The following is a 17,168-nucleotide window of genomic DNA, read 5'->3' on the forward strand; positions in this document are numbered from 1 at the left end:
TCCGCCCTCACAGACCCCATCATTAAAATTCTCCCCTGGAAACGCTGCCTCTTAGTTATCTGTGCTGGCTTGGCCTTGAAGAGGTCCTGTAAGGTAGGGTATATAAACAGACCTGGCTGGATGCAGAGAAAGTACAAACTACAATCCCACAGAGTGTCCTCGAGGGCACCTCTGACTCCCAAAGCAGTCATCCCAGAGGGTGTAACAACAGGAAGGGCCTCGGGGGAGCCAGGATAGTGGGCAGGACGGCAGGGAGTTGGCAGGGAAGGAGCTCTTTCTGCGCTGCTAAGGGAAGGTTTGTCTCATCACGCACCTGGATCTCAGGAGGAGTGATGACAAACCACTGATCACTGTGCCATTGACGCAGGGCACTGGAGTCCTTGCCCACCCTTCCCTGGCAGCTCCGGGATGTTCACAGTCCTGATGGAATGAAAAAGCTCTGCACACGTCTCAGACTGATACAGCACCGCATTAACGTGACACTGAGGTGTCCACTGTGCCCACATTCCACACCGGGCACAGAACTGCAGAGCCTGTCTCTGCCCCTGCAGAAGTCCAGTGTGAGATGCCCTCTGTTTCTGGGCTGAAAGTAGGCAGTGAGATTCCTTGGGTGCACCTTGCTCTCTGCATGAATGGCCCAGCCCCACACTTGCTAGAGTTGAAGGTGCCAACCTTGGCACCTGTGTCTGCCAGTGGTAACGAGACCTCAGCCTGAGGCATGAGAGTCTGATTATTTGACACCAATCCACCAGAAGGGCCATTCTCCAAACATTTGGGCTGGTGAAGCCATAATTTCATAGAATATGTATATTCTGTGCCAAACACACAGCCTTTGTGAATGCTAGTAATCTAATCTTCATTGCTGGACCTGTGTGCGTGCCCAGCAGCTTGAGAAGGGCCAAGTTTGGGCCCTGAGGGGTGTGCAAGGAATGGGGAGGGATGTTAGGCCCCCAAATCACCCTGCTCAGCCACTCCCTGTTGTGTTTGAAGTTGACCTTGGCTTCTGAGCTGCAGTCACTGCGGTCCAGGGCTCAGCTAGCAGCACTGGCAGAGACAGGAGGTTTTAAATGTCCTCCATTTGGACAGTGACCAGCCAAGATGACAAAGGCCTGGATCACCAACCACCTGGCCAGAGTCACCCCCTATCTAACAGCCACTGCAGCCCTGTAAACCGTTCCTTGTACTCAGTTCTAGACCGCAGTGGCCCCGTAGTACGCCCACGATGACTAAGCCGTGAGTCCTATCTCCCAGAACCCAGGAGAGAAGGCAAGCCCATACTCAACCAGTCAAGACCCAAGACTGGCACAGAAACAGGAAGGACCCGTGTGACTCAGAGGGACTTAGAAAGGGATTTGGGAGGGAACAGCATTGGAATCAGGGCTCCAAGAAGCCCTGGAAAGAGACAGGACTTAGAGAACAAGAACATGAATAAATAAAAACACCCAAGCGGCCATCCCAACTTTCCCTGGTGGGAGCCACAGCTGCAAACAAGTGTCTTTCCCTGGCATTTACCAGGAATCCCTGTTCGGGTCTGTTTCCCCAGATGACAGGAATTTCTTGCGGATGCAGAGTGACAGCAGGCAAGCCGGCCAGTACGGGCGGATCATCAGCCCTCCGGTGCACCTGCCGCGGAGCCCTGTGTGCCTGGAGTTCCAGTTCCAAGCCACCGGCGGCCGTGGGGTGGAGCTGCAGGTGGTTCGGGAAGCCAGCCAGGAGAGCAAGCTCCTGTGGGTCATCCGCGAGGACCAGGGCGGCCAGTGGAAGCACGGACGTATCATCCTGCCCAGCTATGACATGGAGTACCAGGTGGAGTGGGGAGGGGAGAGGCTGGGTAATCGTGTGGTCCCCATCCAGCATTTGAGAGGGCCATGCCCATTCATCATTAGGGACGCCGTGAAGCCCTGCTGTTTTCATTGTGCTTCTCCCGTCGCCATGGCAACTAAATGACACTCTTATTTGTTATTCAGAATGTGCCTATCTCTACACCCAGACTTGGTTCTTTGTTCCTCCTGTTGCCTTTTATATTGCTGAAATCTTCTCCAACAAATGTTTCTTCTCTCCATTTTATTTTAGATTGCTATCAGGTAGGCTGACAAAGACACACAAAGCACAGGGAAATAAACACAAACAAACCCTCTACACACACAAGGGGAAGGGCTGTGGCACCCCTCCGAGTCCAGGAGGAGATGGGAGCAGGAGCACAGATGTGGTTTACACTGCTCGGCCAGTGGACTCCAGAGAGTCCTGACCACTGCAGGAACTGAGTTCTGTCATTTCTGCCCCACAGAGCAGGAGACTGAGGCACAGAGGGGCGTGCGTGGCTATAGCTGCCTCTCAGGGAGAAGCAGACACACAGTGGATGAGGTGACTGAAAAGCAGCCAAAGCATTAACCTGCTCCTCCCCAGACAAGGAGCAGCAACAGATGGCTGGAGAGGCAGCCAACTGCTCCTGAGCTGCTTGCCAGAGGACGTGCGCGGTGCAGAGAGCTGGAGGATGTGGAAGGGCTGGAGAGCGCAGAGCACGGGGCTGCTGTGAGCTGCTTTTAGCCACCCTGTTAGGGTTACAACCTGAGCCCCTCCCAGCCCTGCCTGGGGATCCTACTCCTAACCCAATCCATGTCTTACAAGTACATTTTTATCACACCCACCAGACTGCGAGCTTCTCTAAGCAAAGGGGGATGGAGGTTGTCCTGTGCCCAGCACACAGTAGGTGCTCTGAGCCTCTGGGAAAGGGAAAATCATTTCCCTCCCACTGGAATACCAGAGCCCTGAGGAATGCTATCCACAAGGCAAGCTGAACCCATAGGCACGTTTCTCACATTACCCTCACCTGCTCACACCCTCTGAGTTTTTAGGCCTGGCATTTGAAAGATTTCGGAGAAAGGATCCTCAGAAACAGCTAGGGGAGTCTCAACTGCACCCTGATCATGGTCCTTTTAACCAGTACATTCCAGTTACTGGACAACAGTGCCCCACCTTAGTACATTTGCTTATACTCTCAAGTATGCATTTGATTTGCACCAAGTCTTTAAATGAAGATCTCAAGAGCTGTAGCCATGTGGTCAACAGATGTGTACCAGGTGCAGTAACAAGCACGTGCCTGCGCACACACTCAAGCACATTAAGCTACAGTTAAGCTGGAAGTCTTTGCATTTGGACCAAGAAGTTTAGTTGACCATGACTCTTGTTTTTCCCGCTTCTAGATTGTGTTCGAGGGAGTGATAGGCAAAGGACATTCGGGAGAGATCGCCATTGATGATATCCGGATAAGCACTGACGTCCCGCTGGATAGCTGCATGGGTACGTGACTCCTTATCTCTCTGTGGCTCTTTCAAATAAGACACCAAGGGCTGGGGTATACAGGAGGAGGAAACTGGCCACTGGCAAGCACACTCTTCCAGTGGGCAGGCTGGTCTGTGCAGGCAGGGAGGTACGGGTCAGTACCTTAGACTGACTGCGGGGTGGAGAGCCTGGGAGCCAAGGCAAAGGCTGAGACCCATATTCCTGGTTAGAAGTAGATGAAGATTCCAGGTGCCAAGGCCAGTTTTTAGCAAAGCAGATGCTACAGAATGAGAGCAGCTGCCACTCAGAAGTATATGCCGGGAAGTTTGATGGATTTAATAGAAGCCTTCAGTGGGGAGCAAGGAGAGTGTGCACTCTGTAGAAGAGTCACAACTCAGTTACCCAGGGTGTTCGTTTACATGAGTAAATTTCAGAGAACAAGGCACATTTCACTGTAATGCCCCAGACCCTGGAGTGGCATTGTCATACCCTGCATACCTGGTGGTCAGCATAGGAAGGATGCAGCCATGGCCACCTCGGTCAGAAATGCTCAACCAAACAGCAGGCCACCTGCTCAGAGGTACTCATTTCATCCAGGGCCATGAACTGCTGCGAGGTCACCCTCCAGGGAAGCCTGACCATTGTCCCTCAGAGGGGCAGACACTCCTGAGTAAGGAGCAGCTCCTGAGAAGGTCAGGAATCTGCTTTCAGTCAGCTCCCGGACTATGGCAGGTCCTCAGGGCCCACAGGTCCCAGTACCCCTAATGATGTCAAGATGCCACTGAGATCGCCCCACCCCTCGGGCAACCTTCAGGACCTGGGCATCAGGACTGCTGGACACAGTCAAGGACACAATGCAGAGATGGGGCACTTTCTATAATAGTATCTCCAATTGCATAACCTAATGGAAGTCATCACCATCACTGTATTAATCCAGTTATTTCTTTCCTTCATCTAACTCAAATTTTCTTGTTTTCTTTCTCCAGAACCCATGTCAGCTTTTGCAGGTGAGAATTTTAAAGGTAAAAAAAAAATTTTTGTTTTTGTTTTTGTTTTTTTGCATGCCTTTTCCTTCCCCATGTGATGTGAATTTGGTAGTGGTGGAGGGGAGGGCGTAAACTTCCAAATTTGACCAGACTTCACAAGAAAATAGATGCCTCACCTTCCCACCACTAGATGGCACCAACAACACCTGAAGATGCGGGAATTGAGATGCTGGCTGTCTCTTGTTTAATTAAAGTTTAGAAACCTATAATAGAGACAAATAGGTTACAGATAAACCTTGCAGCCTTGCATTGGCCAACAGGGAGCAATGAGGCTGAAAATTCAGGAGTGGCGAGAAAAGAGAGACTGGGAAGATTGAACAAAAAAAAAAAAATCAGTAGTAAATTAAAAGTGAAATGAGGTGGGGAGGATCTGTCTTAGCCTGAAGATGGCTTTCCTGCAGCTTCAGGGAACCAAGGCCACGGCGGTCTCAATTAACCCCAGAGGGTGAAAAGGCTGGCAGTCTTGTGAGGGAAGAATGTTGGGAACAGACACCAGAGTAATAATCACAAGGGAGAGTCGGCCGAGTCAGAAGCTGATGTCTGCCAAAGGGAATAAGGGGGCACATTCAATGACCAAAGAGCGCTTAAATCCAGGCCTAAAATGCAGAAAAGGATAGTTTCTCTCAAAGTGTAAACAGACAGCAGAACAAGAAAGACTAATCTGGGACGTGTGCCCCACTGGCGAGGGGAGGGCTCCAGCTGCGGGTGACAGGTGTGTGTGTGTGCAGTGGACTCAACACTTGGCCCTCCTTGCAATCCAGCTGGTGGACGCCAAAGTTTCTATCCAGGCTGCTAAAGCCGACCGATTAGGAGCTGCTCTAAATGCTTCCCTGCAGTTGGCAGAGTGCGACACACACTTGGAGACACCATCACCCAAAGACAGGGAGTTTTCAAGACCTGTCTGGTGGGAGTGATCTGAGGGCTAGGATAGTCCGTTGGTTGCAGCTGGGCAGCACCCTCCAGGGATGGCATTTCTGGGTCAGGGCAGCCTCTCCTGTGTCCCATGCCCCAACCCACCTTCACCCTCATTCACCCGTCCTGCTCCTGGCTGGAGGGTGGTGAATTCCTGGTTTGACACCTGCGTGTTCTCCCTGACGCCAGATCAGCATACCTGATTGCCACCCATCACCCCGAGATGATAGCAAGGGGAAAAGTGACAGCACAGAGGAAAAGCACAGAGTCACACAGAGTTTTCTGTCTCTCTCACTGTCCCAGTTCTCCCCAAACCCCACCATTCCCCATTATACATTTTAAAATGTCAAGATTATTCTTCTCCGTGTATCAGTGCTCTCTGGGTTTAAGATTTCCATGACTACAAATCCAAAGCATTAGCAGAAAAGCTGACACTGAAACTGAGCAACTTGGCTCACAGAGGAATTCAAGTTCCAAGCCTCAGGACCCCGGGTCACGCTTAGGGTGGAGAAGGGAAACCTGCTCGAGTTGTTCCTTCTGACTCTCTGGGCAGTCCAGACTTGAACCTCCCAGCAATGTGGGTGCCCAGCGTGTTGGCAGCCGTGCCAGCGACACCCTGCTGTGCATGCACCGTGTCAGGCACGACTGACAAGTGCAATCAATAGTGGAGGGCTTTGCCTTCGTGCAAGAATAAACAAGCCAGGCTTTCCCGGGAGCCGTGCGTGTCACAGGGCTGCAGTGTCCAGTCATGTTCATGTGTGAAAAATAGCTAAGTCTCATCCGAGTGGCAGTGCTCATTTGGCCAAAATAAACACAGGGCTTAGTGGCTGAGGGTTAGCATTTCCCTCACACTCCAAGGGGTACTGGGGAGTCTGCTTAGGGTGGGCCATGGCTGCAGTTGTAAAGCTGACAAGCACGTTGGGGGCTGGATGAACCCAGGACTGAGGGGTCGCATCTTTCAGACCTAGAGGTGTTTGGCCTCAATGTGTTTCTCTGTGTATTCATGTGAGCAAACTTTTCATCTTGGGAGAGGAAAGAGGACCATGTGTGTATGTGTGTGTGTTCCATCTAACATAGTGATACATATTCAATCCATGCTGGGGCGAAACAGCAGGACCCCCTCCCTTGGTCAGCGCTTAGAATTAGGTTTTTCACTAAAAAAGGGGGAAATGGAAATCAGATTGAAGGAGGCAAGATATGGAAACTGATGCTGAAACACCATTAACAATGGGCGTTTACATGGTCCTGTGTTTTTTGAGTTGACCTGGGTTTTCTTGCCCATTGTAAATTAACATTGTGACAGAAGTAATCTCACTCATTAGGAGAGATCAATGCGTACTCAGTAAATCTTTAGGAAAATGCAATAAAAGCGGCCTTTGGATCTGGCTTATTAGGTGTTCTTGATCTTTTATATTTTAAAGTGTCTCACTTTGTGGTGCTCGCTGATTTCTTGCCATATCACGTTGTGTTTTTATTCCAAACGCCTGTGTGTTATGCTGCCTATGTACACAGACTGTGTGCTGGAGTGAGTTAGGACTAAGGCGAGGCTGCAGAGAGGAAGGCTGTGCACAGAGGGAGGTGGAGAAGAGGGCGCCCCAACTGTGCTGTCACGCAATTTTTTAGACCTTTTGTTGTTATGAGTCACATCTTAAACGGTACAGCCTAGGAGTGCGTGTTTCTTTTCTTTTTTATAAGCAGTGGCTATGAACACAGTGCCGTCATGTATCTTTTCGTGGGATTTGAGCTTTAACAAATGAAAAGCTGTGAATAAAGGGAAAGGGTGGGGGGAGACTGAAAAGTGTGTAATTAAGGTGATGGATTATTTCCTCTTACCTGATACTTTCTTTTTTCAATAAAAGAAAAAAGCATAAGAAAGAAGCCAGTAAAAATACAGAAAGCCTGTAATCAGAGTTCTGTGGTCGTTGACCAGGTGGTGGTTCTTAGCAGCACCCCTCCCCGCCCCCGTGCAGACCAGTTTTGTTGGCCTTGGAGGCCGCAGGCTGCAGGAGCAGAGATGCACCTGATAACCCTCCTGCTACAAGCCTCGGAAACCCAGGCGAGGCTGTGCTCATGTCAGCAGTGCCCAAGGCACAGCCACATGGGTAGACAGCTGTGGACCTGGGTGTGTGTCTCTGACCATATCAGACAGCACAGCACACCATCTTTTGGGTCTCATGAGGTGCCTCTCCGTCCCTGTGCTTCTTAATTTTTATCTGGATAATGAGATCAAAGGCATTTTGGGGTGATGCTAGAGTTGGGTGGCAATCTGTGCCTCAAGCTTTAGGCTCTGTTTACTCTGTGCTCCTGGCCGATTGCTGGTGTTTCCTGCTCCTACTTCTCTTCCCCTCCTGCCTTTGTCCCCGGAGGCCTGCTTTCCAGAAGCTGCTGCCACATCCCGCATCCCAGGACTCAGTCCTGGGACCCAGCCTCAGATTACCTTTCTTTCTCGTTGGATTTCCTTTTCCACTGGGCTCCCTGTACTAGAAGCACTTGTGAGACCAGGAGAGGGCTAACTAGTGTTCATGCATGTAATTCTCCATAAAAGGCAGAGAAGTGTCCTGAAACCCTGCCCAGGCTCCAGAGAGGCTGCCCTAGTGTGTGAATCCTCCTCTCTCCCCCTCCTGCCCCATGTTTCCAGCTGTCAGGTTCAGGCAAAGTGTCGCGCAGCCAGGCAGGGGGAAGAGTGCATGTGTGAGGCACATAGCTGCGGGCCTGCCCTCTGTGCTGGGGGCACAAACAAGGGGGCGTTCTCATGTGTGCACGCTGCCTTCCTGACCCCTCCTCACAAGTTGTTAGCAGATCTAAAGTCATCCACACAGTGGCCTAGGTCAGTTTGAGTGAGGGCAGGAGGAAACTTCTCCTTCTAAGAATGTGAAGGAAAAGCTTTAGTTTAAAGAAGGTTGCGAAGTGTCTGAGACCTCAGCCAGCCACGGAATCTAAATTTAAATTTAGAAGCCGTAGACACAGGGTGGGGACACATGGGGAGGCCCACACGGTTTCTGCAAGCTCACTGAAAACTTCCGATCACCCTCCCGCCGTCCACTGCTCATAAAACAAGGGAAAAGTCATTTCTCAGGGATGCTTTGACTTCAGCCTTCTTTTTCCAAACAAATTAAAGGGTGTGACCACATTTTTCCACTATCTTCTATAAACTTTGCTAGAGGAGCCAAGCTTTTTCTGTTGTTTGTTTAATCTCACAAATTAAATAAACCTTTCTCCTGAATATTCCATTAGTAGCACTTCATTTACAACAGGTACAGAAAGGAGTGCTGGGGAAGGCCAGGCCTGCATGGATTTTAGGTGCAAAGAGAGAAATTTCACTACCAATGTCTTTCAAAATACCTCTTTGGGGAACCTGGGAGACCCCTCCAGGTCCCAGGGATATAGCATAGCAGATGCCTTTTATTTCAGGGATGCAGTGAGAACATCTCTGTCCTCAGACAGTTTCAGACTAGGAGGTGACAAGGCAAAGGACCACCCCCAGTTCTCTCCCTACTCTCTGTAGAAGGCAGATCGTAAATACTTCAGGCGTTACAGGAAGGACATACAGTCTCTGTTGCAAGCACTCAGCTCTGCCACTGTGGCACAAACGTAGCCATCGGCAGTAGGCAAACACAAGGCTATGTTCTAATAAAACTTTATTTATAAAAGCAGGCAGTGGGCTGGGCTTGCCCCCCTGAGTTGCAGTTAGCTCTCTGACCAGTGAAACACAGGCTAAGACTTGCTCACCTGGTTCCAGCCCTGGATCTACCACTTACAACCGTATGGGCCTCTCTTGAGCTTCATGATGTGCTTCTCTGCCATCCTCCTCGATTTTTCTCTAGTGAAACCAGGAGAAAATAACTTTTTCTCTCAAGTCCTCATATCTACTACCAGAGGGTCAGGAAGAATCAACAACGATTCATATGCAGCCCATAGACCAACCGCTCACCTCCAGAAATTGTCCACTCATTGTAGCTATGGTTACCACCATGTCTCCTAATTGCTCACTAATCAGTGACCCTATTTATAAATAGCAGTGGAAGGAACACTACCTAACGTGCAATTTTTTTCCTTTGCATGGCTTCTCAGAATTTGTTTTTCAAAACTGAAATTCCGTGCATCCACATTGCTTTTCTCCAGAGGCTCAGCACGTTTCACAGCTGGAAGGCTGTTCAACCTTGCAAACGCATGTGAAGTTATGGGTGATTTAAATAACCTGCTTTCCACTACCTCAAACAATGAGAAAAATTTGTGGATGATTGGGGGCGGAGATTAATGAAAAATAGTTCAGGAATTGAAAACAGTTTCCATCTGGAAAAAAGAAACGTATGCGAGTACGTGGTAGATGTTAGAGCAATCAGAGAGAGGTGTCAGCATATCACTGGTGCTAGGCAAGGCTAAGGTCTGCCCAGCATTCCTCTCCAGGCTCAGAGCAACCCGCCCAGGCATCTTCTAAGTAAAGCAATGGCCCAGATACCTTATAGCACCAAAGAGCAAATGGGGCTGAAATCAAGCTACTCATCACCCCGGGCACCTGGTGCAGGTGGCATCTACCTGATGCCGACACCTTTTTCCATCTCATCCAGGTACTATATGAGTGAGCAGAATCTCCAGCATTTTCTGTGAAGTACTGAGGAGTTTGAATATTCCTCCAAAATGCATTCCTCTAATTATCTATCTATCCATCTGTCCATCTATTCACTCATCCATCTGGCATTCACTGAATGACTCTCTTGTCTGGAAAGGTGCTTTGGACAGGGCTTAATCCCAACTGACTTACCACCACACTTTTCTGTCACTTACAAACACAGCCTTGTCAGCACACAGCCCTTCAAGCCTGGGTCAGAACCAGGTTCCAACAGCCCTTCAAATCTGGGACAAAACCAGGTTTCTTTCCAACTACTTTTGGAGTTGAGTCTCTACTCAACTCCAGTTCTGAGAACTGGAGTTCTCAGAACTCCACAAGTTGTGAGAACTCCACAAGTTCTGAGAAACTTGTGGACCTAAATACAAGTCACCCAGAAATCAGAGGTGACTCCCTGGGGAATGAGGAAAGCATTGTCAGTTGTATCCCCTATCTTCTTACCCCCTTAACATTAAAAGCATAAATTTACATAGTGTATCTCCTCATTTCTCCAAGTATCTAACCAAGGAAATCATTTAAGGAGGTAGTATAATGTCCCCAAATGGCTTTTGTCACTAACGTCTTCTACATCCATGTTGATAAACTTGGGGAAGGAGACACTGGCAGGAGGGTGATGGCCTTACACTAAAGAGGAGTCTATCTTCCAAAGCAGCATGCAATTCCAGGCAGTGGGTCTGTTCTGCAGTTCTGAATATGTCCTCTACACATTGTGAGTTAACTTTCCTCAGGCAGGAAGGCAAATTCCCCCACGGGGCCCCAGGTGTCTACCATCAGAAGTGCTTTAAGAGTAGAGCTGAGGTGTCATCCATCCTTCCCCAGGGCCTGGAGCCTGGGTGGTGTATTTAATGTTGGAAACCAGCACTTGGACTAAAGGAAAGCAAGCTTTTGCACTGAGCTGTGTGGTAGTGCAGGGAGAGCTGGTAGTTACAGCTGTTCTGCTTGTGCGCCTGCCTTTGTGGTCCGGCCAGGCACTTCGGAGGGGGACTCCCTCACTGTGTATTTGCCACTTTCCTTCCTCTGCTGGGGGAGCCCCCGCCACCTTAGAAGCTGGCCCTCACTGGAGACACAGCCTAGGATGCTTTGTGAGGGGGAGAGGGATGGCTCGGGGGAAATCAGGCCCGTCCCCTCACACTTTGGTCATGCCTGCATATTTCTGGAAGCTCAGATAAAGATCCAATGGCAGGACAGTTGCCAGGCAGCAGATACTTTTGGTGACCTGAATCATGAGTTGACACTCATTCATTGCAGCTCACCAGCTGGCCAGAATGAAGACCTGCTTTCCCTTTCTCTCTGTTTCTATACATAATTTCCAATATGACTCTAAATACAAGAGAAAGAATGAGCACCAGGATAGATCAAGGAAGAAAGAAAGAAAACATTCGGTGATGTGGGAGAAGATGGGTCTGGAAAGGAAAGTGCCTTGGGGGGACCTGGGATTCTGGGGTCCTCTGCACACCAGGCAGGTGGCTGTTGCTTTCAAGATATGTGGGCTTCTGATGACCCACGAGGTACCAGGGAACCTGGACATTAGTGGGAGAGAGCCCCAAAACTGGAGGAAGCAGTGATCTTTCAAAATAAGATCTTCCAAGAAAAAAACAACTGGTCTCATTTTCCAACACTTTTGAGAAGATATTAGCAAATGTGATGCACCTTTCAGCTGTTCCCCCATGAAACTGGGGCTCAGGCTATAGGAACTGAGGAACACTGCCTCTGAATCAGAGACTTTTGCTTGAGTTCACCTACCTTGGTAGAAACCAAGATCAGAGTGATTTCCTTGCTCAAGTACGGGAGAGCACAAAAAATATAACTGACCCCTGTGCTGTGCTCCAAGTCACCCAGGTTTAGGACCCCTGATGACAGACGGAAGGGAGCACACGACCTCCCACAGCTCCCCTCCTGGGGCATGTAGGAGAAGAGAGGACACAGCTTTCAAGCTACCAGCACTTGATGCAGGCAGTCAGGGAGACATTTTTCATAGGTTAAGTGCACATCATTTTTCAGAAGTAAAGATCACGTCTGGTTTTGGCAAGCTCCAAAGCGCTTAGTCCCTTTCTGGGCCAGGCTCTCCTCTGATGTAAATCTTTGGGAGAATCAAGTTGTAGCGCTGTTTTGTATCAAGTGGGACTCCAGCCAGTCTTTCCCCCAGTTACCCTGGGCTTAAATCTACTACAGCATCGCCATGGCAACCAGCGGCTGGCCAGTGAAGGAGTCTGCCTTCCACATCTCCTGCTGGCTTCTCCTCCGCTCTCTGTCTTTCCCATGATTAAGGAAGCTCCCCTTCCCCTTCCTCCTCACTCATTCCTCCTCTCCTGTACCCTCCACAGCTCTGGGCCCACATTTTCTGTTGTAACTTCCCTTCCAATCTGCTTTCAAAATCCTCCATCCAATTAAAATAGAAGGAGGAGATGAAAATGCGTTAGTCATTGCTTGACAGTGATGATTGACCTGTGTAGACAAGACCAGGCTGACTTGAGCGGGCACAGAAGCCCTGGCAAGCCGGAGTGGAATTTACCTTCAAGTCTCGCCAGCCTAATTAATCCATTCTTGGAGGATGCCGGCCCGCCAGCCCAAATATGGCATTTCCACCATTTGGAGAGTCTGTTAATCTAATCCCAGGTGTGTGTGTGTGTGTGTGTGTGTGTGTGTGTGTGAGAGAGAGAGAGAGAGAGAGAGAGAGAGATTCTTCTATATGTTACTGAGTCATTATGGTTAAGCAGAAAGGGCAGCTCCACAACTGTACGGCTGGTGGTGGAACCCGCATTAGCATCCACCAGCTGCATAACCACGGCTGATCTGATCAGAGCTCTCTGAGCCTCCATCAGCTCATTCGCCCAGTATTGGGTGGGAAGTGGTCCCTGCACCACCAAGGCCCCAGGAAGCACCAGCACCGAGCTGTTCAGAGAGCTCAGCGCTCCCCAGGATGCGCAACCCAGAGCATGCGCCCTGTGTGTCTCTACATCCCTCTCCTTTTCTTTTGAAAGTAATGTTCCGTGAGTCCCGTGCTCTCGCCTAGCAACGCTCTCTGTGTCTCTCCCCCAGGGGGCACCCTCCCGCCGGGGACCGAGCCCACGGTGGACACGGTGCCCGTGCCACCTGTCCCAGCCTACTGGTATTACGCGGTGGCCGCCGGGGGCGCGGTGCTGGTGCTGGTCTCCGTCGCTCTGGCCCTGGCGCTGCACTATCACCGGTTCCGCTATGCGGCCAAGAAGACCGATCACTCCATCTCCTACAAAACCTCCCACTACACCAACGGGGCCCCTCTGGCGGTGGAGCCCACCCTAACCATTAAGCTAGAGCAAGACCACGGCGCGCGCTGCTGAGGCGAAGCAAGGACGCGCCCCGAGCGAGAAAGCCTGCAGATCCGTGGCCTCGATTTTGCACTTTTTGGTCCTCACCTAATCTTGGTGTGAGCGCGCCCGTCCCCGCCCCTCCGCGCCCCGTGCCCTGCTCACCGCCTCCTCCGGGTCACTGTCTTTGCTTTTCTTTCTTTTCTTTTACTTTTTCTTTTTCGTTTTTCCTTTCTTCTTTGTTTTTCCCGCTTCCTGCCTCCTCTCTTTCCTGCAATTCTGAACCCACACACCCCACGTCTAATGCTGCATCTCGGACGATGAGAAGAGACGCCCCTAAGCGCCCTCCACGCACGCACGGCTGCCGGGCTCCTCCAGAGCTGGTCCGCTCGGCCCCCTTGCCTTACCCACCCCCGCGCCTGTGGGCAGGCCGCCAGGCATCTTGAGGGGAGCCTGGCTCTGTGTGTCTGTACATAGTGTACACTCGCGTGTGAACAGCTCTGTGTATGTCTGGGTGTGATGGAGTGCTTCATGGGGGGTTCCGAGTGTGTGTCACGAGGGCCCCTTTCAACCCAATGTTACTCCTCCTGTTACACGAAAACAATGTCCTGTCCACGTTCTGTTTACTTGGAGAAGAGACTGAAGCTTTTTGTTGCCTTATCTAGCTCTGGCTGGGTTTCTGTTGGCTGTCATTGTCATCTCCAGGTACCTAGTAAAACGGACCACGCGGAACGCAGTGTGGCCCATCTCTTCCTGTCCCCCACCCAGGAGGAAGGTTCCCCACCTTCACATGTGACCCCCTGGTCACATCTCCTGGTGTTTTTCAAGTCCCCAGATAACACCACCAGGTGTGTGTGGAACCATCCCTATTTCCAGCCCTGAAGCAAATCTGTCTCATGTTGCCTTATAGAAAAAAAAAAAAAGCAGCTCATAATGAATGTTTAGCTTTGATCGGTTAAGTCCAATCATGGAGTAAGTCATAAAGAATAGCAAACCTGGGACTGGTGTAGGAAAAGCGCTAGTCTGTTTAAACTGAGAGCAGGAGGAGGAGAAAAGGGGAGAGAAGGAAGGGCTGAAATGACTTAAAAGTCTCCTCATTCCGGGGGTCTTTGGCCCAATGTGGGGTGGGGGTAAGAAGGTGAAAAACCATATTCTTTGGTATTCTATTGATCATTGTAATAGCATCTGTAAAATATGTGGGGGAAAGGGGAATCATTTGTTTTCCTTCCATGGTGTTAATGTGTGCCTGAATCTATACCACTCAACTGTAAGAGTCCACCTACTTAGACACTATGAGAAAATAGAAGGAATAGAGTATTTAAGTGTGCTACCTCCAAAGCACTCATAGCGCCGGCGAACTCACCCTCAGAGGGCGGCCTGGCTGTGTATCCAGGAGCTGCTGCTTGCTCAGAGAGAAGGTAGAATAAAGAGGTTTCTGTCGCTGCTGGCCGCTTGTCTTCTTGAGGCAACACAGAAAAGGATGTCAGAAGGCATTTGCCTAACGACACTGTGCAAAGTGTGGATTACACAGTAAAGTCAGTTTCACTGATAGGGAGAGGTGTATTTTAGATTTTTCAGTGTAGCATACTCAAGTTCAGCCTTGGGGGCATTTGCTTGTTTAACCTTCCCACTAGGCATCCACTGGGGAAGTGTAAAATTCTGTCAAAAGATGGGTTGCCTGTGTTGGAAGCCTCCAGGTACCTTCCAGAATAGAATGCTAAAAAAAAAAAAAAAAAATTTTTTTTTTGGTTGTTTGGGAGAAAGCACACCACACTCACTCTCTGCACCCCCATCCGGTTATTTCATTCCCCTGAAAGAACAGTGCTCTGCTACTCTTATTCTGTTCAAAGAGCTACTCAGCCTCACCCACAGCAGCCCTGCCAAGAGAAGGGAAGATGAAAGACTAAGGCCTGGCCACCTTGAGATTGCGAGAAGTGTCCCATCCCAACTGATACTAGAGGGGGGCGGTGTAGCAGCTCAGGACGCCCTGCGGTGGCTGGCACTGTGGCCACTGAGGGCTTTATCGCAGGTGCCCATGTCATGTCCATTTAAGCCTTTGGGGCCAGACATTGACTCCAAGTGACAGATGCTGGTGGGGAATCAGGGAACCACATCTGGAAAACCCAGCCAGGGCAGCAGCTGGCTGGGCTGCCGTATTCCCTTGGGGAGTCTCCATCTTTAAAAGAAGAGGGCAACAACTTGGGAATCTTGCCATGTCTTTACCCTGGGCAGCAGCATCTCCTCACCACTGTGTGCACTCCATGGCAGGCGGACAGCATGCAGCTGCCCAGATCTTGGTGTCTTTGGTGGCATACTTCAGCTGGGTATCTTTCTCTCTCCACTCCCCTGTCCCCCTAAAGCCGGCAACTTTCATAGCATTATCCGGGTACTGTGCTAGGAGGGCAGCTCTTCTGTAAAATGCCATGCCTTGCAGCTTTACAAAACAAAACTATATTTCACAGAGAGAGAGAGAGAGAAGACTTACTCTCTTTAAAAAAAAAAATGGACTGGACAGGTGAATGCATGCATGCATGTGTCAAGAGTTGCTTCTCCAAAGAAAGGAGGTGACCACAGCTGTTAAAATACCAATGAGTGAATGGATGAGGTGAAGGCCTGGCTCAGCAGTAAAGCTTATGCCTCAGTAGAGGTTTCATGACAGAACTTCCAGAAGGGGAGCCCTTAGCTTTGGGGTTAAAAAGAAAAGGCCCTTCCTGCTGGCCAAGGCAGAAAAAGAAGACGGAAAAATTATTGCATTGCCACTGACAACACAGGATGCTAAAATTGCCCTTTCCCTTCTCCCAAGTTTTGGGGATCAAAACCAGAATAGGAAATCCAGTAATATTTCTGAGATTGATAACCCATCTTTAAAAATAAAACTTTATTCTTAAAGTGAAAACTAGCAGGCAAGCAAACACCTAAAAAATCAAAAGTTACCAAAGAACAACAGCAAAATAAGAAAACCTAAAGATTTTCACTTCCCATTCTTATCCCCCTCTCCCTGTAACTGTGACATCCTTGCATTGCTCTGTTGCCTGTGTGTCAAAATAACTTGTGGATGTTGGAAACTATTTGAAAATGTATTGTGTGGAATGTAATAAAATGATGATATTTTTATACAAACATCTGGGGTTTTTTTCTCTTTGCCCGTGAGAACAAAGTTAAAGTGTTAGCTTTGAACAAATTGATGTTTCCAGAGTTTACACGTTGCCTTCTGGGCTACAGGGCATTTCTGTGGGAGGTAGATGGGTTTTCTCCTCAAAGGCTGAATGCCAGCTCTTCTATCTTTTTATTTTTGTTACTGCTTGTTAGGAGTTTCATCCAATTTGTGCAGCTGAGCCAACTTTGGCGATTGGTGTGGGATTTTGTGAAAGTTGCTAGGTGCTAAATTGCTAAATGTGATTCCATAAAATTTCTCTTGATGGCAAATCCTCCGAGATTGGACTCTACTTTTGAAGGGCCCCAGGAGGAGTGGACCAGCTCTGCTGAATCACGTGTTCGGCCCTATTGAGCCAGTTCACTTCCTTTGGCAAAGCAGTAGCACACCTTACCCTCCCCTTCCAAATTATTACTGCCATGGGGATGTCGATCTCCAATTTATGAGTGATTTTTCCATTGGGGGGAAAAATCAAACTTGTAGGATATTCAGGGCTCAGATAGTCTAGACTTCATTTTTAAACAGGTAATGAACATAATTGTATGATTATTTGTGAACCTATCAGAGTGGAACATTTCACAACAGGAATACAGTATTCTAGAAGAACCTTGTGCCTGGGGCAACTTAGTCAAAAAGCCTGATCTTGCTTAATCAGTGTTTTTCTTTAGACCCCTCTTGGAATAGTCAGTGGGATGGTTTTAGAAAGTATTTTAATCACAGGGAGCTTTGGAAAAAAAAAACATTCAGGAAATACAATCTCCTAATGATTCAAGGGTTTTCCACAACCCACATTCATGACATGTATCCAGAATCTTCCATCGACCCGAGAGCTTTCCTTGGAGGACACAGGACCATCCTGA

The 17,168-nt window shown here is 49.3% G+C and overlaps 1 protein-coding gene across 8 annotated transcripts in view; it reads left to right on the plus strand.

The window, feature by feature from the left end:
- The window catches only part of Nrp2 (neuropilin 2), a 107,887-nt gene that overhangs the window by 74,380 nt on the left and 16,339 nt on the right, over positions 1–17,168 (plus strand). For 2 of the 8 annotated variants that reach the window (XM_013157539.3, XM_005005763.4), the window contains exons 13-16: positions 1,544–1,806; positions 3,204–3,300; positions 4,269–4,304; positions 12,907–16,274. In XM_013157539.3, coding sequence (XP_013012993.2) covers positions 1,544–1,806; positions 3,204–3,300; positions 4,269–4,304; positions 12,907–13,187 — 677 coding nt within the window. In that variant the 3' untranslated portion in view covers positions 13,188–16,274. Of the gene's footprint in view, positions 1–1,543; positions 1,807–3,203; positions 3,301–4,268; positions 4,305–12,906; positions 16,275–17,168 lie in introns of those variants that run through there. The other 6 variants (XM_005005760.4, XM_005005762.4, XM_013157537.3 and 3 more) reach the window with 3 other exon arrangements.

The sequence above is a fragment of the Cavia porcellus genome, unplaced genomic scaffold, assembly GCF_034190915.1.
Source record: "Cavia porcellus strain 051 isolate PalLab524CR breed Dunkin Hartley unplaced genomic scaffold, mCavPor4.1 scaffold_26, whole genome shotgun sequence".
In the NCBI taxonomy this organism is placed as follows: domain Eukaryota; kingdom Metazoa; phylum Chordata; class Mammalia; order Rodentia; family Caviidae; genus Cavia; species Cavia porcellus.